The following is a 24,612-nucleotide window of genomic DNA, read 5'->3' as shown; positions in this document are numbered from 1 at the left end:
TTTTTTTTTTTATTCGTGTACATTTTCACATGCAACGCAGTTTTGGAGAAAAAACGAAAAATATAGAAAAAATATCCTCCGCAGGTTTTTTTTCCCCCATAAAAGGGGGATAATGTGGGCAATTTTCTTGGCATTCTCCAGAATTCGAAATAGTATAGTATAGCCTACATATGGGCCAACTTTGATGCTTTTAGGTGAATCTGCACGATCAACTCCCTGAGCTCCCCGACTACAAGGAGCCTCAACATACACTCTGACACCCCGAACACACTTAACACAACTATCCTTTACCTTCCCCTGCTCGAAGCCCGTAGTTTGAAAAGTACACATGCGATGAAGGAGCAAGCCTGATGAATGGTTCAAAGCAGTGTCTAGGTGTTGAATACAAAATGCCCAGTCGATATTGTATACTGTATTGAATCTTTCTAAAAATAAATCTAAAATTCTCTAGTCTAATGTGTTCTAGAGACGTCGACGCCGTAGATCACCTCAGATGGAATACTTGAAGTCCACGCCCATGCTTTTGATGTTCCTTTCAATCCAGGCGTCCACTTTGGCCAAAAGTTGGGGGGAGAATTTGCCCTTCCAGTCACCAGCTTCTCCTGCGGAATAATAGAGGAGTGTTAGGTTATCTCTCTCTCTCTCTCTCTCTCTCTCTCTCTCTCTCTCTCTCTCTCTCTCTCTCTCTCTCTCTCTCTCTCTCTCTCTCTCTCTCTCTCTCTCTCTCTCTCTCTCTCTCTCTCTCTCTCTCTCTCTCTCTCTCTCTCTCTCTCTCTCTCTCTCTCTCTCTCTCTCACACACACACACACACACACACACACCTTGCCTGAAGAATCCTCCCTCTTTCTTAATGAGCTCCGCATCCATCAGGTTTGACTTCTCCATGTCGATCGTCATTGGGTCCCTGGCTTTCATCTCCTTGAAGCTGGTGTGTCGAGCCACGCCCTCCAGCTGCTGGGGCGTGAGTTTGGTGCCGAGGAAGGCGTCGAGACGTTTGAGTTCCCCCATCACGTCTGCCTTCATGTCCTCGTAGAAAACGAAGTGCATGTTGGGGTGGTTCCGCTTCTCCCACGCCTCCTTCAGCATGAGGGCGTAGTTTCCGTACACCACTGGAGAGAGAGAGAGAGAGAGAGGGATAGGAGGGCGGGGTTAGGCAGGGATTTGAATTTAGTGTGGAAGGCGAAGGTTAAGACTGTATTATAAACTATATTATGTGAACTGCAGAAGAAGACATAATTAAGTAAATCCCAATGTAGGAGGGGGGTTATATATAGTATTTCCTCGTGAAACTGGCCGATGGGGTAGTGGCGGCTGCGGGGTCAGTCCCGCCTCGTACCTTGCCGCACACTCTCAACACCTCTCGCTTCCTCTCATATGTCAGCTATTTACTACCTTTGAATGAATTTAATTAAATAATTGGATAATCCAATAAAGGCATAGTGTTAAGATTGTTTCGTTCTTAGGATAATAACAAAGATTTTGTATAAATACCACGACACTTGAAAACGTTGTATTCCAACGTTGTCACTGTGCTCAGTCTGAGCCAGGTTACTTCCCTCAAGGTCACGTACCAGGATGGAAGGCTATACTCTGTTCAGAGCAAGAAGGCGGTTCAGGGTGGAGCTGGTATCGTCGTTTACCTCTACCCATGCTGCCAAATCAGCTTTCGGACATGCGTCTCTCTCTTATTTCCCATCCATGTGCTATTTGAAAGCGATATTTTATATATTCTGTATATAGTAAAGGAAGCTACATAGTACAATGAGTGTCGATGTTCAGGATTATAACAAGGATTTGTATAAATTCTATGACATGTGGCAGCGATTTTTTCCCATGTTGCCACGTTGTGGTGTTGGCAGTGGTGGTGGTGGTGGTGGTCGGTGTGTCCCCCTAGGTCCCTCCCCCGGGAAGAGAGGGAGAGAGAGGGAGAGAGAGAGAGATAAACAGGTGGGTTGTGGGTGGGTAGGCCGGGAGAGAGTGCTAAGCTGATAATTGGCGGTCGAACTGGCAGCGCTGCACTCATGGGAATTCTGGAATCTGTCACACCTTGAACCGCCTTCATGCTCCGAACAGACTTTAGCGGGTGTCCCAGCTCTCCCTCTCCCTGCATCTCCACGCCCTAGTCGTTGGCTACACAGCAGTGAGAAAGAACTTATTTACAATGTAAACAAGTACTTTTTAGACGAGAAAGCCAACTGAGGATTTATCATACCACCCGCAGGAGTGCAAGAACAGCGAGAAAGCATAAAATGGATATATATATATATATATATATATATATATATATATATATATATATATATATATATATATATAGAGAGAGAGAGAGAGAGAGAGAGAGAGAGAGAGAGAGAGAGAGAGAGAGAGAGAGAGAGAGAGAGAGAGAGAGAGAGAGAGTGTGTGTGTGTGTGTGTGTGTGTCGGGGGAGGAGGAGAAAATGAAGGGAGGGTAATGGTGGTACGGAAGGAGACCCACGCGGACCTACACCCCATCGGCCAGTATCACGTGGAAATACTATAATGCTTTGAATGAGATCTGGAAGGATGCGGAGGATGAGATTATCATGAACTAAGGGAAAGGATTGGAACTGCAAATTTACGGTGACTTAAGTAAATGCCAGTTAGACAAATACTGACCCCTTTATAGAGAGAAAGAAAACGGACGGTATCCATTGCCTCATAGCTTTGTGACATGACCAGATTGTATCAGGATTAAAGAATCAGAATTGACAATTAAAAAAGAGTTCTCTTACGGTCATCGGTTACGAAGTACTCGACAAAGTCCTCCCAGGTGCCCTTGAAGCCGTGCATGTTGATGAGCTTACTGTGGTGGTGATAGGAGACGACCATGTCCTTGGGGTTCCTGGCCACGTACACCACCTGGCAGAGAGAGAGAGAGGGGGAGGGGGGGGGGGATGCTTGAGACAAGGAAAGTAACACTCATCTTTACTCTTATCGCAAGGACAAACTGCTGGTACTAAGCCCCGTACCAAGAGTCATGAAGGTCGAGCCGAGTCATTAGGCGGAGGATTGGTGGGTTCAGCTACGATTTAGTAAGCCTCAGTAGCCAGCCGGAAGCGGTGGTGTATCGGTTGCTTGTTCTTGTCAAATCAAAATGCTTGCAATTGTTCAGTATCTGGCTGCAAGTCTGTGTTAAAAAAAAAAGAGGCAACTCTAACGTTTCATAAGTTTCCGAAAGATGAAGAACTTAGGCGTAAGTGGATTAATCTTTACAAGAGAATAGACATCATTAATCCAGCTACTGTAAGAATATGCAGCCGCCACTTCGAACGAGCAGCCTACGAGAGAAATCTCAAATATGAACTTCTGGGAATTCCTGTACCACACAGGCAAATCAAGTTCAAAGCTGGAGCATTACCAACACTGCACTTACCCGCCATTGAAGGTGAGTTTTGAACCACGTGTTACGTAGCCTTTACGTACTTAGGCTATTTAACGCTCTAGAGCAGCGGTTCCCAACCCGGGGTACATGTACCCCCCGTGGTACAGTTGCACTTTTCGAGGGGTACATTGGGTCCGAAAGAATAACTACTACTGTACAATACATGGTGTTGTAATTTGCATTCAAATTGCACAATGTCGTGTTTATTTTTTTTTTTTTTCAATTTCCTCATTCTAGTAAGCAAAACTTTTTTTTTTTTACATCTTACGCCTATGGCGCCGGTAGGCTTACTCGAGGGGCCTGGATGGTAGTCGGCCCCAGCCCGTATTGGCGCAGGCAGGTGTTTATAGTGGCGCCATCTTCTCTTGGCTTATGTTGCCTCCCGGAACTCGTTCTTGATTCACTTGGACAGTTTCCTCTTCGGGTTGATGGGTGGTCTTCAGAACAGCATGTGGGTAGTTTTAAGCCACTCGGCGGTGACTGAAAAATCCGAGGTGGTAGCGTGGGGATTCGAATTCGCGTCGTCCATCACGCGATGAATGTGGGCCCAGCACGCTACCACTCAGCCACCGCCTACCCTAAATTATATCATCAGTCTACACATACAGATTTCATTATAAACTAATATAAAAATATTACAATTTCATCGTTTTCATATCCTAATTTTTTAGGGGTACACGGGAACCTATAAAAATGCCCAAGGGGTGCGGAGGAACAAAAAGGTTGGGAACCACTGCTCTAGAGAAAGCACCTTAGTCTGTGTGTCTAGGTCAGGGGTGTCCAGACTTTTTTTCACAGAGGGCCACATGCAGAAAATATACGAAGGGTCGGGCCACTCAGTATATTGTTACGCCAAGGCTTAGCTTAGTTTAAATTGTAATTGGCGCCACGTGACGTAATGAGGGTTCCCTGCGGCCCCGTTGAGGGGCAGGCTGAGGGACGCCATGCGGCGAGGAAGAGTGGAGACGGAGAGAAGACAAAGGACGCGCTCGCCTGTGCTCTGTGCCTTAGGACTTAATCGCCTGTGATTTGTGCCTTGACTGCCTCCCCCTTGGGCTATAAGGATTGTACAACGTGCTATTGCTTAGTAAACCCCAAGAAAGTCCGCCCTGTATTTAATTGTGCCTCGCTGTGTGCTCTGTGGGTGTGTGCGAGTGTGTCCGCCGGAGTGTCTTTGTGTCTGCTGTCCGCCTCGTGGGAGCACTGTGTTTTCCATAGCGAGCCCAGTTTAAGTAATTGGGAGAGCACCTGTCTGCCTGTGTGAGGGGTAGACAAGTGGAGCATAACAGTGGTGTCAGGAGCGGGGTGGAAATTGTGCTGTGAGTGGACGGGCAGACAAAGAGTGACGCCTCGGGCACAATGGACCTCGGCGAGCACGGTGCGGCTGGCGGAGCGAGTGGTGGGGGTAGTGGTGACCTTGAGGCTGATGAAGACGCTAAGCCTGGCCAGCTGGAGTTAATTGCCTCAATGTTGGCTGGCTTGAGGCAAGAAATAACGCTTCAAGGTCAAAAGCAGGCACAGCAGGCCGAGCGCTCCGAGGCACAGGCCAGCAGGCTTGAGGAGCAGGACCGTGAGCAGGCCGAGCGCTCCGAGGCACAGGCCAGCAGGCTTGAGGAGCAGGCCCGTGAGCAGGCCGAGCGCCTGAGGCACAGGCCAGCAGGCTTGAGGAGGCACTACAAGCAAGCTTGGCTTCTGTGCGGCAGGAGGCACGGCAGTATACCGATCAGGCCTGTGAGGAGGTCCGGGGTGAGCTACAGAGGGGCCTAGAGGCACTGAGAGGTGAGGTGCGGGAGGTAAGGTTTGAGGCGAGGCAGGCTGCCGTGGGTGCTGCCCCAGAGGACGTGCAGAGTGAGCCTTTGTGTGATTGGGGCAGTGTCAAGCCTCGCTGAGGCCACGCAGTGCATTCTCTGAGCCTCCGGGCCTGGCGTGTCCGGCCGGGGTCACGGTCGGGGTTCAGCGGCTGGCGTGGGCTGCGGCGGGGCGAGCGGCAGCCCCGCCACTGTTGCCAAACAGCCCGCCACCCTCGCCTCCTCACCTAAACCCTACCCTGCCTCCTTTCTTGCCCCGAGTGCCTGCCTTCTACCCTGCTCGTTCGTTTCCTTCCCACGACCACCGCAGGCGTAAGCCGGCTGAGTATGACGGCAAGGTAGCTTGGGAGGCCTACGTTGCTCAGTTCGTCATGCTCGCAACAGCTCAAGGGTGGACTGAGGAAGAAAAGGCGCTGCAGCTGGCAACGGCGCTGCGGGGCCCGGCACTCGAGATTCTCAGCCACCTTCCAGCCACCAAGCAAGCTTCCTTTACCAGCCTGTCGGAAGCCTTGCAGCGCCGCTGTGGGCACAGTCACCAGGCTGAGGTGTACAGGGCTCAGCTGAAGAAGAGGGCGAGGCAGAAGGGCGAGACGCTGTCACAACTGGCGCAAGATGTGGAGGCCCTTGTGAGGCGGGCTTATCCGGCTGCTGGTGAAGACATGACGACCGTCCTCGCCCGTGACGCCTTCGTAGATGCTCTGCAGGACCACCAGCTGCAGATCTACGTAAAGCAAGCCCACCCTGGTGACCTGCAGGTGGCTTTGGCGAGGGCCATGGAGTTCGAGGCGTTTCTCAAGACGTCAAGCCGCCTCGCTGACTACGCCAAGCCTCGGAACGACGTGCGAGGCCGGAAGGCGAAGTTCGAGCGTAAGGCGGCGTCGAGGGAGACGAGCCCCGAGTTTGGTGGCCGTTGCTGGGGCTGCGGTGAGAAGGGCCACAGACGCGACCGGTGTCCGAGGGGGCGAAAGACGCGTTCCCTCGACCGGCCGAAGTCTGGGGGCTTCCAGACTTGCTGCAGGACTGCGGCAAGTCTGATCACCGCTGCCGCGCCTGCCCCAAGCCGAAGCAAGTGGCGCAGGCGGGAAACAGCAGCGGGCTGGACAAGGGGGCGACTACCCAGCCTGCCAAGGTCGACACGCCCCCACTTGTGTAAGATGCCGCCATACCACTAGTTCGGTGCAGGTGGAGGGCAACGTAGAAGGTAAGTCTTGCCGCCTGACAGTCGACACCGGGGCTGAAAAGACCCTGGTGCGCCCGAGTTGCTGGACGCTGAGCGGCTCCCAGACGCCCGCAGAGATTGTGCGGCGTGACGGGGCATTGCGTGGCACTCCAGGGGCCTGTAGTGGCTCGTGTCGGCGTGGGCGGCGCAGAAGAGCGGCTGCCAGTGTACGCCGCCGACCTGGATGAAGAGGGCTTGCTCGGTTTTGACTACCTGGTGCAGACTGGCGCATGTATCGACTTTGGACGGAAGCGGATGAGGTTGAACGGACAAGATGTGCCCTGGCTTCCGGAAGTCGGTTGTGCCGAGTTAGTGACGGCCGAGCGACTGCACGTTGCCACCAGGACGGTTCGTCGTGTCCAGTGTCGAATGTCGAGGGTGATGCACGACGCGGAAGGCATAGTAGTACCCTCAGAAAACCTGCACCTGACTGACGGTGTGGCAGTCGGGAGGAGCCTCGTGGGAGGGGGAGGAGTTAGTGACAGTACTCGTTGCTAACTTCTCTGACGAGGCTCGGCGACCCGCTGGTGCCAGACTAGGCACATGTGAAGAGGTGGAGCGAGCTGAACAGCCGTCGAAGAGTGCGTCTACGCCTGCGGAGGAGTGCTGCCTGACTTCCTTGAAGACCTGGCGCTCAGGGGCTCCGCTAACCTGACGGAGTCGCAGGCGGAGAGGGTGCGCCACACCTTGACGCAGTACTCAGACGTGTTCAGCCGGGGCGACTTGGACTTGGGCCGCACGTCGCTGGTGAAACACAGCATCAACACTGGAACCAGCGCGCCCATCAAGTGTCCCCTCGACGTATCGCACCTGCCCGACGAGAGGAGATGCAGCGCACCGTCAACGACCTGGCAAATCAGGGGTGATCGAGAAGTCCGACAGTCCGTGGTCTTCAGCGGTAGTCCTGGTTAAAAGAAGGACGGCACACAACGCTTCTGTGTGGACTACCGGGCACTGAATGACGTGACTGTGAAGGATTCCTACCCCTGCCGAGGATCGACGACACCTTGGACGCGCTGGTAGGGGCGAGGTGGTTCTCCACGCTCGACCTGAAGTCGGGCTACCACCAGGTGGAGATGGCCGAAGAGGACAAGCCGAAGACAGCCTTTTCCTTCGGGCAGGGCTTGTGGCAGTTTAATGTCATGCCCTTCGGCCTCTGCAACGCCCCTGGCGGTTTTGAACGTCTGATGGAGCGGGTGCTGGACGGCCTGCAGTGGAGGACGGCCTCATCTACCTCGACGACGTCATCGTCTACGGAGGCACCTTCGAGGAGGAGCTGGGGAGGCTGGAGGAGGTCCTGCAACGCCTGAGGAAGGCTAACCTCAAGCTCAGCCCCAAGAAGTGCTCCCTCTTCCAGTACGAGGTGCCGTTCCTGGGGCATGTCGTCAGCAAGGACGGCGTGCGCACAGACCCGCAGAAAGTGGCAGCAGTAGCAGACTGGCCTCGGCCCACTAACGTAGCTGAGGTCAGGAGCTACTTGGGTCTGTGCACCTACTACCGTCGCTTCGTGCAGGACTTCGCCACCATCGCGGCGCTACACCGCCTCACTCGTAAAGGAGTGCCTTTCGAGTGGGACGAGGCGTGCCAGGCTGCGTTCGACGGCCTGAAGAGGGCCCTAGTGGAGGCGCCGGTCCTGCCGTACCCCAACGAAGCTCCTTACCTGCTTGACACCGACGCCAGTGCGGAGGGCATCGGGGCTGTCTTGTCGCAGGTGAAGGATGGAAGGGAGCACGTGGTGGCCTACTACAGCGCCAAGTTCAGTAGGCCTGAACGCAACTACTGCGTGACCAGGAAGGAGCTGCTGGCAGTAGTAAAAAGTCTCGAGCACTTCCAGCCGTACCTCTACGGCGCTGAGTTCACCGTCCGGACCGACCACGCTGCCCTGCAGTGGTTGAAAACACTGAAGGCGCCGGAGGGTCAGCTGGCGAGGTGGTTGGGAAGGCTCGAGCAGTTCAACTACCGGATTGTTCACCGCCCGGGTCGTGTGCACAGCAACGCCGATAGTTTGAGCCGGCGCCCGTGTGAGGCAGGTTGCTCTCACTGTGCTAGCAAGGACCCCGACCCTGTGACTCGACGCCCGTGTGAGGCAGGTAGCTCACATTCCGTCCCTGAAGGACCTGACGCCGTGAGTCAGAGCCCGTGTGAGGCAAGCTACTCACACCAGGCGCGTCGGGACCCTGACCCTGTTTGCCGACGCTTAACAGTGCCTGCCAACGCCACTGAAGGCAACGACCGGTGGCGTGAGGCACAGAGCGCAGACCCCGCTCTTGCTCCTGTAGTGCGTTGGCTCAGGGCCAGCGGGGAGCGAAGTGTCGGCGGGGAGGAAGTGTCGGCGGAGAGTCCTGCCACTAAGTGCCTCGTCGACCAGTGGGAGACGCTGCGGTTGGACCGGTGGGGAGTGCTAGTAAAGCGCTGGGAGGTGTTAGGCGGAGTGGGCAGAGACGCCTGGGTAGTGGTGGTACCCCGTGCAAAGCGTGCTGAGGTGTTACGGGAGTTGCACGCCGGTGTTACTAGTGGCCACTTGGGCGAGAAAAAGACCCTTAAACGTCTCCGCCAGCGCTTCTACTGGGTCGGTATGCGGAACGACGTTTCCGAGTGGTGTCGGGCCTGTGACGTTTGTAGTGCGAAAAAGGGCCCCACACGCCGGAATCGGGCTCCGCTTCAGTTGTACAGCGTGGGCGCCAATGGAGCGGGTTGCTGTAGATATTGCTGGCCGGCTTCCCATGACGCCCGGGGGCTAGCGTGTCGTATGCGTCGTGATGGACTACTTCACGAAGTGGCCTGAGGCGTATGCGCTCCCGAACCACGAGGCTGAAACAGTGGCGAGTGTCCTAGTAAACGAGTGCTTCACCCGGTTCGGTGTGCCGTCAGAACTGCACTCAGACCAGGGCCGTGAGTTCGAGTCCCGTGTGTTCCGTGAGTGCTGCGACTTGCTGGGAGTGCGGAAGACCCGAACGACGCCACTCCACCCGCAGTCGGACGGGATGGTGGAGCAGTTCAACCGGACACTCGCACAGCAGTTGGCCGTATTGCGGGGCAAACCAGGAGGACTGGGACGTCAAGTTGCCCGCAATGCTGATGGCGTACCGGTCCGCTGTGCACGAGGCCACTGACTATACACCCGCACGTCTTATGTTTGGCCGCGAGCTCAGACTCCCCGTGGATCTGGCGACGGGCGGCCGCCGGACGTGGGCCTGCCGACTGTCACCTCTGGCTTCGCTGCCGCGCTGCAGGAGAACCTGGTCGAGGTCCATCACCAGGTGCGCAGCAAGCTCAGAGTGGAAGGACATGAGATGAAGGACTACTACGATCGCCGCATGCGGGACTTGAAGTATGCGTTGGATGACAGAGTGTGGCTGCATAACCCTCGCCGGAAGAAAGGGTTATCACCGAAGCTGCAGAGTCCTGGGAGGCCCTACACGGTGATTGCAGTCCTGTCCGCTGTCACCTACCGCATCAGGAGGGGCCGCAAACGCTCCTCTGTCGTCCACGTTGACCGGCTCTGGCGCTACCATGGGCCGGGCCGTTACTCCTGGGGTACTGGCGCTGAGGAGGACCCTGACTACCCCAGTAGTGACGAGGAGGACCGGGCAGAACTTGACCCGGTGGACGTCGAGGTCGCGGATGATGTGGAGGAGGAGGCAGGTGGAGACGCCGACCTGGAGGCCGGCTCTGCTGGTGACCTGGACCAGCCCGCTGCCTCTCCCTCGCCCTCACCTCCACCGCGACGACCAAGACGTGAGAGGAGGAGGCCAGGATGGCTTACAGATTTTGATACAGAATGATTTGTTTAGTTCCCCAGTTATGTTTTATTTGTTTTGTTAAGTTGGCGAGGCGGGTCGCCTGCGCTTAAGGGGGGGGTAGTGTTACGCCAAGGCTTAGCTTAGTTTAAATTGTAATTGGCGCCACGTGACGTAATGAGGGTTCCCTGCGGCCCCGTTGAGGGGGCGGGCTGGAGAGGGACGCCATGCGGCGAGGAAGAGTGGAGACGGAGAAGACAAGGACGCGCTCGCCTGTGCTCTGTGCCTTAGGACTTAATCGCCTGTGATTTGTGCCTTGACTGCCTCCCCCTTGGGCTATAAGGATTGTACAACGTGCTATTGCTTAGTAAACCCCAAGAAAGTCCGCCCTGTATTTAATTGTGCCTCGCTGTGTGCTCTGTGGGTGTGTGCGAGTGTGTCCGCCGGAGTGTCTTTGTGTCTGCTGTCCGCCTCGTGGGAGCACTGTGTTTTCCATAGCGAGCCCAGTTTAAGTAATTGGGAGAGCACCTGTCTGCCTGTGTGAGGGGTAGACAAGTGGAGCATAACAATATTTATGGATGGACATAGATTTTAGAGTTTAGAGTTTTACAGGAACTACCACGTGTAGGTCAACTGGCCTCTTGCAGATTTCTTATTTTCTTATGTATATATGTATTTTTTTTATAAAGAAATGTAAGAGTCATTAAGTAGATATAGACAAGTGTACCTTTAAAGGAATCTATTTTCTATAATGTCATTTTATTTATGTATATAGGATAAACTATTGAATCCTATTGTAAGAGAATCAAGTAGCATCATGCTTGTTACAAAGGATTTGAATGTAAGCTTATAGTTTTCATTGTACTTATTATTATTACACAGCTAGATGTGAGCCATAACAAAGGGAAGGGCAGTCATTATTCTTAGATTTAATGTTTACGCTCTTCCATTGAGGCCAAAAAATATATATATATATATATATATATATATATATATATATATATATATATATATATATATATATATATATATATATATATATATATATATTAAATTCACTACAAAAACCTAGAAAATACGATATTTGTCAATCAAAGACAAAGACAATGAAAGCCTGCTTCGATTCTATTTGAGTTACAGCTCAACGTAAATACTTTCGATTTTATTTGCGTAGCCGTTCGACGTGAATACTTTCGTTTTCTATTTCATCTCTCCTCGCTCCACATGCTGACGTCATTTTCTGCGCGCCGGTTGACCCATTGTCCTTAGATCCTGGGTTAACCCACTGTCCTTTGATCCTTGAGCCGCGTATCTTCCCTTCGACAATGAAGGCACGGCCTCAGACCGTGCCTTCAATCCTTACAAGTCGCTCGGGAAGGTAAACTAGGATATAATGCACATACACAGACTGCAGCCTACTTTTCCCCTACCAGATATAATGCATGCACACACATACACACACACACAGTGCTGTTCATGGAGGTATAATACCTCCATGGTGTTATTACAGCCATAATATAGTCCGTTTCATTCCGTCTGTCCACTCGCGAACGTTAATGTGGCACCTGCGCATTGTGAGTTTGTGATTGCGTGAATATCAACTTTATTTTCAGCGAAACATTTGAATGTTTGTGTATACAAAAAATCCTCAAACCATCGTATATGAACCGCAAACAGAAGATTTGCATCGATAATATACCATACAAGGACACGAAGAAACAACTTGTATATCAAACAGTATAGTCTGATCATACTCGAACGATCTATAGCCTTTCAGATACTCATATTTCATCTCATTAAGGGATATAAAGTGACATACGACTCTGCAAGTGTCTATACATAAGGAATTTTGATGTTGCATGTATAAATAACATGGGTAGCCTAATATTCGAAATAGCCTAGCATCGCATTCAACAGTTATTATTTACTATTTCATGTTTTTTTTCCCCATTATTAATCGTTATTTACATGCAGTAAATCATTAAGATACCCTTATATGCACTTGCAGGGCCAGATGTCTTAAATGAAATGAACAAGAATTTGAAAAACCATAGATCAGGGGTTCCCAACCTGGGGTACATGTACCCCCAGTGGCACATTTGCACTTTTCAGGGGGTACATTGGGTCCGAACAGTGAACTCACTGGTCCGAGATAATAACCACTACTGTACAATACATTGTGTTGTAATCTGCATTCAGATTGCACTATGTACAAGATACAAATACAAGATGGCGCCACTATAAACACTCGCCTGCGCCAGAACGGGCTAGGCCGACCATCAGGCCCCACCGGGAAGAAGCTTTGGACCGACCATCAGGATCCACCGGGAAGAAGCCTATCGGCGCAATAGGCCAAGACAAAAAAAAAAAAAAATAAATAAATAAATAAATAAATTTCCTGATTTTAGTAAGCAAAACTGTTATTTAAATTATATCATCAGTCTACACATAAAGATTTCATTATGAAATAACATCAAAATATTACAATTTCATGTTTTATTTATCCTAAATTTTTAGGGGTACACGGGAACTTATAAAAATGACCAAGGGGTACAGAGGAACAAAAAGGTTGGAAACCCCTGCCATAGATCGTTCGAGAATGTGAGCTACGGACGGTTCCCGCGTGGCTGGTTCCTCTGTGCTTTGAAGGCGCGTGCTGTTGTTGTAAACAAGACAAACATATTCGCTGCAACTATAATGTATGACTTTCCAATTAGGGAAAATATTTTCTCAGGTCGTTTTAACTCAACCACAACTATTTGCCACGCCAAATTTGGAAAATAAACATAATTTTCCTTAAAGATAAAAGGAAAGATGCGGGGTAGACCTTGCCTTCCTTTCGTCTCTCCCGCAGACCTTCGTTCCAAAAATACTAGTGACTATAGGTACGCATCGTCCTTCCCTTCGATCTTCGTTGCTAAACCTTCATGACTCTTGGTACGGGCCTAAGTCTTCACGCACCTGCCCAGCCAAAGGGAGACTAGTCGTGCCACATGACGTCAGAGTGTCTTTCCAATTAGCGCGCTAGATTCACGGCGTCTCGCGTCTTCACGCTCCTCTATCATCATCAGTTCCTCCCACGGATTACAAGTATGTTGAATTCGTTTTTGTGGGTCGGTTTTACGTGAATTTTCACCCTCATGTCAGATTATTCTAGCAGTGATGGTGATGTCGTGTATGCCCCTGCAACCCCTCCTTTCCCTGGACCCTCACAAGGTCGGAAAAGGGCTGCTAGACCTGATTACTATCGAAGGAGTACGGCGAAGGCTGAGTAAAACTGCGGGGAGACCTACATCAGCCCTGCCAGCTGACGAAAACTTCGACGAGTGAGGCGAATTGGGTCTTACACTGAGCTCGACTTGCCATCTGGTGGCTCTTTTGGAACCTCTGCCAGTTTCATACCTATGGACTACTGGTGTCCAGCGAGGTATAAGTGGTATTGTTATGTATCAAACTAGCAACATCAGAGTTGTGATGGTCAATATTATGTTGACACCAAAAATATGAGTGTTGTACATTATTCATGTCGCTATAATGAACACTGATGGAAAAATAAGAGCACGCAACGATATATCCTACAACATGGGTAAATATTTCCTTCATGTAAGAATTGAAAAGTTAAACAAGTCAAACAATGGTGTCTTACTTTCAATTTTTTACTAGTGGTGGGAGGTGTTGAAAATTTTTCCACACCACATTTCCCCCAGGTGGTACGCCCCTGCCTCACACACGATGCATTCCTTTATCTTTCTAATCAAGAGCACAGGAGGTTGTTTACACTGCAGCAAAACATATCTTACGCTCCCGGCAGGAAGTTTAAACCTTTTTCATATTCCTAATTTAATCATAATACATACATCTTTAACATTTTATAATACTACATTCACTAAACTGAACTTAAAAAAAAAAAAAAAACATGTAGCATGTGACGATTGTTTCTGTGGAAAAATTATATATTTAAATTTCCTTTTTCTTGTTTTACTCCGTTTCTTAAATACTACTACAAAGTCTATTGTCTCTATCGTCAGGGGCGCCGCTAGGGATTTTGGGCCCCATGAAAAGAATCTTTGCAGGGCCCGAGATCCCAAACCTGGCGTACGCGTACTGTTCCTGTTCTAGGCCCCTCTCATTCATGGGCCCCTAGAATCCTTCTCCTCTTTCCCCCCTTATCGGCGCCTCTGTCTATCGTAGCTGTGAGAAAAAATGTGATTTTTAAATACTAACGAAAAACTTGTAAGAAAAAAATTTGAAAAGTCCGCATGCCTAATCTTTTGTAGTCCCAAGACAGCCACCAGATGGCAGGTCGAGCTCACTGCAAGACCCTATTGCGAGAGTAAAAGAGTCAAGTGTCTCAAGGGAGTGGCGTAATCGCATCACCGCGGTCTACATTACAGTACCGAGTTTTACAATCTTATTCATAATAGATTTTGATTGGAAAAGTACAGTCTTTGGAGACTATGATTGGTAATTCTTAAATAAATGATTAGGACTTCTTAATGCACTGCAGTGAATATTTTAGTTACTCAGCTTTTTTTTTTTTTTTTTTTTTTTTCAATATAACAAAGGTTATTCTTAGTTCAAGAGCAAACCACTCCCAAATTTTTTTCAATCTTTGACTGCGTTTTCTGCCAAATATCATTTTTGGCGGTTGGCAGTACCCTTCCGCCGCGGAGCGCCTCAACTGTTCTGAATGAAAAAAAAGTGATTGTAGCCTATTTGTCTCATTATTAACTACAGTACATACTGTTTACTCATCCCCGGTTTCATAGCTAGGCGTTCCCAGGATATTTAAGGGTAAGATCTTGACCGTTCCATTATCGGGCACTCGTCTTCCCAATCAACCTCAACTTTTTTACCGTAAGGCTGCCTACGGGCATTCGTATTCTCAGTCAACCTCAACTTATATCGCAAGGCTGTTTTCCACGTACCTTGCAAGTATCTAGCATCGAGGGCGTGAGATTTTTGGCGTAAGATCTTGACGGTTCCATTATCCGGCGGGCGTTATCGGGAGGCCGTGGCTGAGTGGTCAGCGTGCGGGCGTGGATCTTGATTCAAGACCCACCGAAACACGCTGATTTTTCAAACCATCGCCGAGTGGCAGAAGATTACCCACATGCTGCCTAGACCATCAGTTTGGGGAGGCAGTGGCTGAGTGGTTCGCGTCCCAGCGCCGCGTCCAGGAGGACGCCGGTTCGAGTCCTGCCCGCCGCATCTGGAAATTTTGAGTCACCGCCGAGTGGTCTACTACCCATGCCGTCCTGAAGGTCACCTGTTAACCCGGACTCTAGATTTTCTCTCTAAAGAGAGGCTCAAAGATGAGCTCCGGGGTGGCAGCATGAGCCAAGGAAGATGGCGCCACTATAAACACTTGCCTACACCATAACGGGCTAGGACCGACTATTAGGCCCCACCAAGAAAGGCTACCGGCGCTGTAGGCCGAAAAACGTTAAAAAAAATGTCAACCCTAGCTTTAGCGACTTCGTCCAAGTGGAGCACCGGGAGGCAGCATGGACCAAGCTAGAGTCGTATATCACGGCAGCCACTATAAATAAAACTGGCCTGCGCCACTAACGGAATGGGGCTGTCGAAGAAGCCCCTCAAGAGGGCCTACCAGCCTACAGGACGCACCCAAAAGAAAAAAAAATCGTCTGCATCGTCAACCTCAACTTCTGTCATAGGATTGTTTTCGTTCCATAATCGGGCATTCGTGTCCACAGTCAGCCTGAACTTTTTATCGCAAGGCTGACCTCCACGTATACCTTGCAAGTGTCTAGCATAGGGGGCGTCAGGATCTTGGTGTGAAATCTTGACCGTTCCATTATCGGGCATTCGTCTTCTCAATCAAACTTAACTTTTATCGTAAGGCTGTTTTCCACTTACCTTGCAAGTGTCCAACAGCGAGGGCGTAACGAGCGAGAGGGGGAGGTGGGTCTTGATGACGCGAGGGTCGGGCACACACTCGGCCATCTGCAGATGCATGCCGTCCTTGGGGTCCTTGCCCGGACACTTCAATTTGAAGCCCTCGAGGAAAGGGTTCTCGCTCATTTTTTTGTCTGGTTTTGTCTCTGGGAATAGCATGTCCATCCTGGTAAGGGAAGGGGTACCAAGCGTTAATTATCAAGGATGGTGCTTCGAAGGGTTTCAGAGCCCGTGTTACATTGTTTTTCGGGAGTAACTTTTAAGCATTGCGTCGGACAAGGATGATCGGAAAATATGAAAATTTGCCCAAACATGTTTCAGACTTTGTCCCATGGTCGTCGGTATGATTAATTAACTAGATTTTTATTAGATACTGCCTATACCGCGGTAGCCTTTCTTGAGGGGCCTCTTGGACGGCCCCAAACTGTTAGTGACGCAGGGGAATTTTATTTATAGTGGCTGCCGTGATGTATGTGACTTGCTTGGCCCGTGCAACATGTGGATGATTAAAGCACCTTGACACTTTGGCTGTTTGTCACAAGAAGTTATTAACGAAAAACGATATGACACGGTCTTTGAAACCCAAAGGAGATGATTATGAGGTTATGTGGTTACAGGTGGAGGAATCTAGTTTTTTAAGGGTTTCAAGACCACATGGCTCCTCTTGTGTCATCCCGAAGCACGTTCACTATATACCGTCTGATCCACGTACGGTGAGAACACGTCAGGGAAGTAGCTCCTCTCCATAGGTGGCAGAGGAAGGGCATGGCTGCTCTGCATGGTGCTGATGATTGGTGGACAGTTGATGCGATGGAGGTTGGGCAAAATCTGGCTTCAGGTATAGTCAGGTAGGAAGGAGGATAGCGGGCTGGGCTTCTTTTCAGATGCATTCTCACCCTTAGGCTAAATAGAGTACAGTAACGATATAAAGCATCGCTTCTGGGGGGGTGTAGTTCCTCATAAGAGGGTCGCCTGATACTCACTCCAAGAAAGGGGATCGGGCGAGGACGTGGAGACCGGCAAGGGGATTGGTGAGGTCCGGGTTGTGCTTCATGGTCCAGATGATCTCTTGCATCCAGGTGGTGCCGCACTTCGGGTACGTATCCACCACCACATCGCTGGGGCGGAACTGACGGGGGAACGAGGCCGGATTATCGACGGAAGGAAGTGTTATGGTATAGGGCATTATAGGCTTAAGACAGAGAGAGGAAAGACTATTGTAGATCTACAAATGGACAGATAAGTAGATAGATAAGTAGATGGAGAGAATCACTAAAGGCTGAAAGCACACAGACAGACGTTCATTTCCTCCACAGCATCCAGGAAGCAGCTCATCGTAGGGTGTTAGCACAGGCAATGGGAGAGGCCAAGTGTAGGGGGAGGCTGGCAGGAAGGAGAAATGTAGTGAGAGAAAACAATGAATCAGGAATGAGAGAGGAATCGGAAGGATTGGAAAGCTCACGATGAGCTCAAGTAGAGACGAAGAATGAGACCAACTTCAGGCGTAAAACGAGAACGGTGAAACAGACGAAAGAAGGGGAGATGGTAAGTGCGGTTAGGGTTAGAACACACACACACACACACACACACACACACACAGACACGGTACCTCAAACTTGAAGTACTTGTCGGCGAAGCGCAGATATGGTTTCGGGAAGAGCCAGCGTCCGGGAGTGAGGCGAACCAGCCCGTCGGTGTAGTCGTGGAAGTCCTTCATCTGCTTCGCCAGCTCCTCCCCCTCCAGCACCTCCACCTCGTGACCACTAGCGAGCTTCATGGTTCAGGGTCTGTGGGAGCGAGGCCAAAAGAATATCTATCATCATCATCAGCAGCCTATATCAGTCCACTAAGATGTCTGGGTCGATATTCTCATACGCTTCCGCCCAAAAAGATCAATCGGGTACTCATGAGTGTTTTTTAGGTTCATGGCACAGAAGGGTCAAACTACCACCAGGGTCATGAAACTACCTCTGGAAATGATCAAAACTCCTACGAAAGCCTTGTCAAATATGTGAGCTTGGGCGACGAATGGTTTGAACCCTGCCTCCTCTCAAGCCTTTTGTCCTGTGCCTCCAGTCTCCGTTCAAAAAGTAGTGTCTCGCTATTGTAAAGGTTCAGTAACGAATAGTAGCCCGGCGAATCACCCCGGATACATATTTCTGAAGTGTAAGAATGATTTGCACTTCCCTGAGACGCTCAGCCTTGGGTGACGTGCGGCACGTATCTCACAAACTAACCACTAAACCGCTTCTAATAATTAGCTGTGCCTTTCCCGGCACATATACGCAGTAGACAACCGATATCTATCCAGTGCAACCTTAAGGCAGGTCCACACGCTACGTTTTGCACAACCTTTTGTCTGCACAGTTCAAGACGTTGCAGATAAAACGTTGTGTGTAGACGGGAAAACTGCGCAGTTTTGACTCCAGCGCAAGACTGTACAGTTGCAGCGATAACTGAGCTAGGAGAGCATAGATATCCGTGAACTGTGCGGACAAGTCGGAACGTGTAGACGGTAGCGCCGTCTTTCGTTTCATTTTGTGCCTCAGTTTGAATTCAACAGGCGACAAGCTGACCTCAGGCAATGTTCTCGGGAGTTCCTCACAGAATTTATTGCATTATACGAAAGTTTCCCATGCATTTGGCTTGTCAAATCAAAGGATTATAGTGACCGGGATAAAAAGGGGAAGGCTTATGAAAGCTTAGTGGAAAAATTCAAAGAAATTGATGAAAACGCCGGGTACTTCTGAGACGTTCCAATCTTTTTTTTTTTCACAACACAACACGTCAGAATTGACAAAAGGAGTACCTCCTCCATGGCGATGTAAGCTGAACTGAGCGAAACTGGTGCAAACATCATGGTACCGTGTAGACGCAATAAAATTGTAAGGTTTTCATTTCGTCTTAAGACTGCGCAGACAAAAGGTTGTGCAAAACGTAGCGTGTGGACCTGCCTTTACTAACCGGCGGACTTTTTGTTTTTTGTTTTTTTCTTGTTTTGTCCTTGAGCTGTATACTACTACAGCTCAGGAATATGCACCCTCGATACTCTCGCCTGAGTGGCACCGGGGTGGCCCTTATCACCTCCGTAATCAACCATCGCCACCACTCTGCTGCCACTTACTGAGGGTCGTTGGGCGAGACCTCTGATCATGGGAGGGAGACAGGCAGTACTTCATCCTGCCCTGCGTCATTGTAGGGGGAGGAGAACGTTTTATCAGACTATGTTTGGAGGGCAACATAGTACTTCACACTGCTGGCTTATGTCATTGTGGTTGGGGAGCACTTTTTTCAGATCTTTATTCACCATAGACTGGTTGCACTTATCATGACCCTTCTAGATCAGTGTGGCAGGCAAGCCTGTTCATCACGTCAAGGCGGGAGAACTGTACCCTTCCCTCAGGGCCTCCCTACCTCTTCCGCAACGACCCGCGTCCACAGGTTATGCAGACTGTCGATTCGCTAAGTACATTAGTACAATCGCTCTCTCCGTGAAGGCTGGGGAGACTGATAAATTTCCTTGTTGATCAGTGGAAGGGTTGATGCCCCTGTAATACTGATGCCCCTGTCACCCTTTGTCCCGGGAGTAGGGGCTTCACATTTGCCTGAGGCTCAAAGGGCAACGACCAGTGGAAGGGTGGTGTGAGCTGAGGCAACGCGTAGCTAAGAATACGCTCCTAATCTTAATTAACGTTGTATACACTAACGTTTTACTGCCGTTTGCGTTGTTTTAAGATCAACTAAATTTGCAATTAAGAAAAGTCGCAATAAGTGGCGTTAAAGATTCGCATCCATTATTCAGCGTTAAAAGTTACATTCACTATTGAGGGAACAGTATTCTCAGACGCTTTCGGCTCTCGCAACAAATATTCCCAAAACCCAAAAAGGAGATGAGTCGAGTTTCATTGGTGTTTTTCACATTCATGGTCCTGAAGCTTTGTTAGGCTGTCATTAGGCTCATGCAACTACTCATGGAAATAGTAACACAACCTCTACGAGAAAGCCTTACTAACTGTGGGTGTGTAAGCCCCGAAATGTTTGAGAATACAGGCCATGGTGTGCTTAGCATGTGTCAGACGAGCACGAGGGAGCCTCTAAATCCATACATAGTGTTGTGCTGGAAGCTTCCCCCGGCGACCATAGGCCTCTAGAAGGCTCCCGGAGAAACGAGCAAAGGGGCGGGAAGCAAGGCGAGCCGTCCGCGCCCCACGGGGCGCGGCCAGGCGCCAGGCGGGAAGTGTTGCCAACTCGCATATATTTTTGCTACATGTTCTTGTATGATCTGAAATATACTGTAATATTCTAGACTGTACTGTTCTGGATATATATAGGAGAAGAGGGCGAGAGAGGGCAGTCCCAGTCATAGTAAGCTAGTGGTAAGTGAAGAGTCCGAGTGAAGTGTACTACTAAAGAAGAATATTAAACTACAGAAGCTGTGCAAAGTGTTTACATATCTCCCTCCCACGGAGTCTCCTGACGGCGACACGGAACCCAAGTAACACGTCCGGCATAACACTGGTGTCAGGAGTGTAGGCATTTGTTTTTCGCCATGGAGACTCGTTCCCAAGCTGCCCAGAGGGACGACATGTTGACTGAACTTTTGGAAGCCTTGAGACTACAGGGGGAGAAACAAGAAAGAGCACAGCAACAACAAGAAAGAGCACAGCAACAACAAGAAAGAGCACAGCAACAACAAGAAAGAGCACTCCAGGAACTCAAAGAACAACAAGAAAAAGCACACCAAGAACTCAAAGAACAACAAGAAAGAACACTCCAAGAACTCAAAGAACAACAAGAAAGAGCACAGCAACAACAAGAAAGAGCACAGCAACAACAAGAAAGAACACTCCAAGAACTCAAAGAACAGCTAGAAGATCGCTTCACAGGATTACAGCTACAGCTAAAAGCAGTACAAGATGGCAGTGAATCAGTGCGAAGAGAAATGACTGATGTGACCACGAACTTGGGACAACGCCTGATAGAAGTGGAGAAAGAACACACAAATCTTCAACAAGAGATGGAGGTGGTACGGGAGACGACACACAAAGAAATACTAGAAGTAAGTGACAGAGTGAAGGCCCTTGAAGACTGCTTGGCTGGAAACGGACAGCCAGTGCCTGCAGGGGCTAGTTGTACCCAAGATGCTTCTCCTACGCAAGTCCGGGGTAGTTTGAGCCCTGTTTCGCCTGAGTTTATCCCCACAAGAAGTTCCGCCAGCCCCATGGGTCTGCTGGGTTCGCCTGTTAGAAAGAAGCCTCAGGAGTTTGATGGCAAGGTCTCCTGGGAGGCTTACCGCGCTCAGTTTGAGCTGTTGGCAGCTCGGAACGGATGGGATGACCAAGAGTGCGCGGTACAGCTGGCCACTAGCCTGAAAGGGGCGGCGCTGGAGGTCCTTGCTCAGCTCGACAATGCGACAAAGGGCAGCTACAGCGGGCTGGCACAGGCGCTGGAGCAACGATATGGGACCAAGCACCAGAACGAGCTCTTCAGGGTTAGGTTCAGAACCCGCAACAGGAGGCGCGGCGAGTCTCTTCAGGAACTCGCTCAGGACCTTGAGAGCATGGCGCACAAGGCATACCCAGGTGCCACCCCTGACCTGCTGACGGTTTTGCTGCGTGATCAATTCATCGATGCCCTGGACAGCCCTCAGCTGAAGATACAAGTGAACCAAGCTAAGCCAACATCAATGCAGGAAGCTCTGGCACGTGCCATGGAGTTTGAGTCCTTTGGCTTCAGGGACGACTCGACTTCTGGCTTTAGGGCACGAAAGGGCGCTGTCAGCGACACAGACAGGTTCCAAGGAACGTGCTGGTACTGCGAGAAGGTTGGGCACAAGGAGAACGAATGCTATAAGAGGAAGAAGGAATATGAAGGTGCCGCTAAGAAGAAGCCCCTGGGAAGGCCCTTACACTGTGCTAGAACGCCTCTCCGACGTGACTTACCGAATCCGGAGAACGGAAAAGACCAAGCCGAAAGTTGTCCACGTCAACCGCCTATGGAGGTACCACGGTCCGGGAAACTACACCTGGAACAACTACAGACACCCAGCAGCCGACGAAAACGCAAGGGACGTCCAGGACCGAGAGGAGGTCGACGACGACGTAGGCCTCCTGGCCCTTTCAGCCGAGGGAGATAACCTCCCGGCTTCGGCAGATGTTCCAGGGACACCCCAAGAAGCGGACGACGACGAGGCGCACCAGGAGACAGACGCGCAGGAGGCAACGAACAGAAGACAGAGACAACGCAGGCGTCCACAGCGATACGACGATTATTATGTTTTTGATTAATTCTCTTATGTTTGTACATAGTTAAGTGTGTGATCGGGACGATCACAATTAAGAGGGGGGGATAGTGTTGTGCTGGAAGCTTCCCCCGGCGACCATAGGCCTCTAGAAGGCTCCCGGAGAAACGAGCAAAGGGGCCGGAAGCAAGGCGAGCCGTCCGCGCCCCACGGGGCGCGGCCAGGCGCCAGGCGGGAAGTGTTGCCAACTCGCATATATTTTTGCTACATGTTCTTGTATGATCTGAAATATACTGTAATATTCTAGACTGTACTGTTCTGGATATATATAGGAGAAGAGGGCGAGAGAGGGCAGTCCCAGTCATAGTAAGCTAGTGGTAAGTGAAGAGTCCGAGTGAAGTGTACTACTAAAGAAGAATATTAAACTACAGAAGCTGTGCAAAGTGTTTAGATATCTCCCTCCCACGGAGTCTCCTGACGGCGACACGGAACCCAAGTAACACGTCCGGCATAACAATATCAAAATTAACAGTCTGAGATCTTACCACTTATGAGGAACCAACCTGCACACGCGACGCGGCCAGCGAGAAGACTGAACCAGTGTTGCCACTCACTACTATCTATATCAGACCCTATGACATACCGTTTTTCGCAAATATCTTTCAAACGAAGACTCGGATCAGCATGGGACTTTGGCACAGTTTGTTTCACACACTCCGCTAACTTTTGACGCTATTGTGCAATGCCAGATGCGGTTAATTATGGTGTTTACTCTTGACTGTGATGGCAAAATCTGCGTGAGCCACTTACACATTCGAACAAGTGAGGCGCGACGTATTTGTGACGTGTATCCACCACCCACCTCCGCCCCTGGCTTCCCATACTCCCATCCATCCCTCCCTCCTTCCCTCCACACTCCCCCCCCCCCGTCCTCTTTCTCCCCCATACCTCCCCCTACCCCCCCCTCTCTCTCTCTCTCTCTCTCTCTCTCTCACAAACACTTGTGCTGCACACATGTGACTTGAATTAATGGCAGATAAATATAAATTATATCCCGTCTGCATCAGCATCAACAGTGATGACGAGGATGACCTGTTTGTCGATGGTGATGAATGTTGAAGTAACATAGCCTATGTGGTCAGTTATTTACATTATTAATCCACCCATCACATATACTCGGTATCTATTTTTATTTGCTATGACTTTTTAACATATCTACATGAACACATATCGTATGGCAATCTTTTCCTAACATCAGAATAAATTATTCATATATTTCTCCAATTTCGTTTCACGTTTTTACTCTGCAATGAATTCCCGCTTCAATTCCACCGTTATTCCTTTCCGTCCCTTATGCGATTTCCTATAAATGATCAAGCGTCAGCTACGTGCTTCATCCCATCATACGCTCAACGTAACCTGTGGGAAGGAGGGTCATTTACTCATATAACTTTCGATGGTTGTATAACTGCCAAACAAACCTCATACAGCACTTAAGCAACATCCAGTTAGGCTGGAACAGGAATCAGGGTCGTGTGCATAAAACACCAGACCATACTTAGCATATACTTGCGAGTTATCCGCCATTGTAGACAAGTCATATGTGTGCAACGCTTCACATCGCATGTACACCGAGAGAGGGGGGGGGGAGGGGGGAGAAATGGGGAGAAAGAGGGCGGGGGGAGAGAGTGCGGGGGAGAAGGAGGGAGGGAAAGGGAGGGATGGGAATAGGGGAAGCCAGGGGTGGAGGTGGGTGGTGGATACACGTCACAAATACGTCGCGCCTCACTTGTTCGAATGTGTAAGTGGCTCACGCAGGTTTTGCCATCACAGTCAAGAGTAAACGCCATAATTAACCGCATCTGGCATTGCACAATAGCGTCAAAAATTAGCGGAGTGTGTGAAACAATCTGTGCCAAAGTCCCATGCTGATCCGAGTCTTCGTTTAAAAAATATTTGCGAAAAACGTGATGTCATAGGGTCTGATATGGATAGTAGATATGGAAAAGCCTAGATAGGTTGCCTAAAAACATCAAGATTCCGTAAAAAAACCCTAGATTATTATTTATTATTAATAGTATGGTTATATAGTGGTAAATAAAAAATACGTAATTCACAACTGTAGCTGGTTATAGGATTCTCTCTCTCTCTCTCTCTCTCTCCAAACACACACACACACACACACACATACACACACACTGCTTTTATCCACAAAACAGATATAGATACGGAGACGGGACCACACGAGCGTAAGCCCAGGCCCTGTAAAACTACAACTAGGTA

The 24,612-nt window shown here is 49.9% G+C and overlaps 2 protein-coding genes across 8 annotated transcripts in view; both read right to left on the bottom strand.

Annotated features, from left to right (window-relative positions):
• LOC127008618 (sulfotransferase 1B1-like) overlaps window positions 1-24,612 on the bottom strand; it is an 80,182-nt gene that overhangs the window by 39,675 nt on the left and 15,895 nt on the right. Inside the window, exon 1 of one of the 3 annotated variants that reach the window (XM_050880844.1) lies at window positions 22,893-22,944. The exons of 1 other annotated variant lie outside the window; for it this stretch is intronic. The gene's annotated coding sequence lies outside the window, so the exon portion shown is untranslated. Of the gene's footprint in view, window positions 1-19,172; window positions 19,202-22,892; window positions 22,945-24,612 lie in introns of those variants that run through there. One more of the 3 variants, XM_050880846.1, reaches the window with a different exon arrangement.
• LOC127008619 (sulfotransferase 1A1-like) overlaps window positions 1-24,612 on the bottom strand; it is a 52,039-nt gene that overhangs the window by 12,221 nt on the left and 15,206 nt on the right. The window contains exons 1-7 of one of the 5 annotated variants that reach the window (XM_050880854.1): window positions 18,057-18,203; window positions 17,698-17,875; window positions 17,072-17,217; window positions 16,050-16,254; window positions 2,753-2,879; window positions 822-1,109; window positions 398-602 (exon numbers count right to left, since the gene is read on the bottom strand). In XM_050880854.1, coding sequence (XP_050736811.1) covers window positions 490-602; window positions 822-1,109; window positions 2,753-2,879; window positions 16,050-16,254; window positions 17,072-17,217; window positions 17,698-17,865 — 1,047 coding nt within the window. In that variant the 5' untranslated portion in view covers window positions 17,866-17,875; window positions 18,057-18,203 and the 3' untranslated portion in view covers window positions 398-489. Of the gene's footprint in view, window positions 1-397; window positions 603-821; window positions 1,110-2,752; window positions 2,880-16,049; window positions 16,255-17,071; window positions 17,218-17,697; window positions 17,876-18,056; window positions 18,204-24,612 lie in introns of those variants that run through there. The other 4 variants (XM_050880849.1, XM_050880850.1, XM_050880851.1 and 1 more) reach the window with 4 other exon arrangements.

Source organism: Eriocheir sinensis, chromosome 38 (genome assembly GCF_024679095.1).
Source record: "Eriocheir sinensis breed Jianghai 21 chromosome 38, ASM2467909v1, whole genome shotgun sequence".
Lineage (NCBI taxonomy): Eukaryota > Metazoa > Arthropoda > Malacostraca > Decapoda > Varunidae > Eriocheir > Eriocheir sinensis.
Note: the sequence above shows the minus strand (reverse complement) of the source record. Positions and strands in the feature narration are given on the sequence as shown.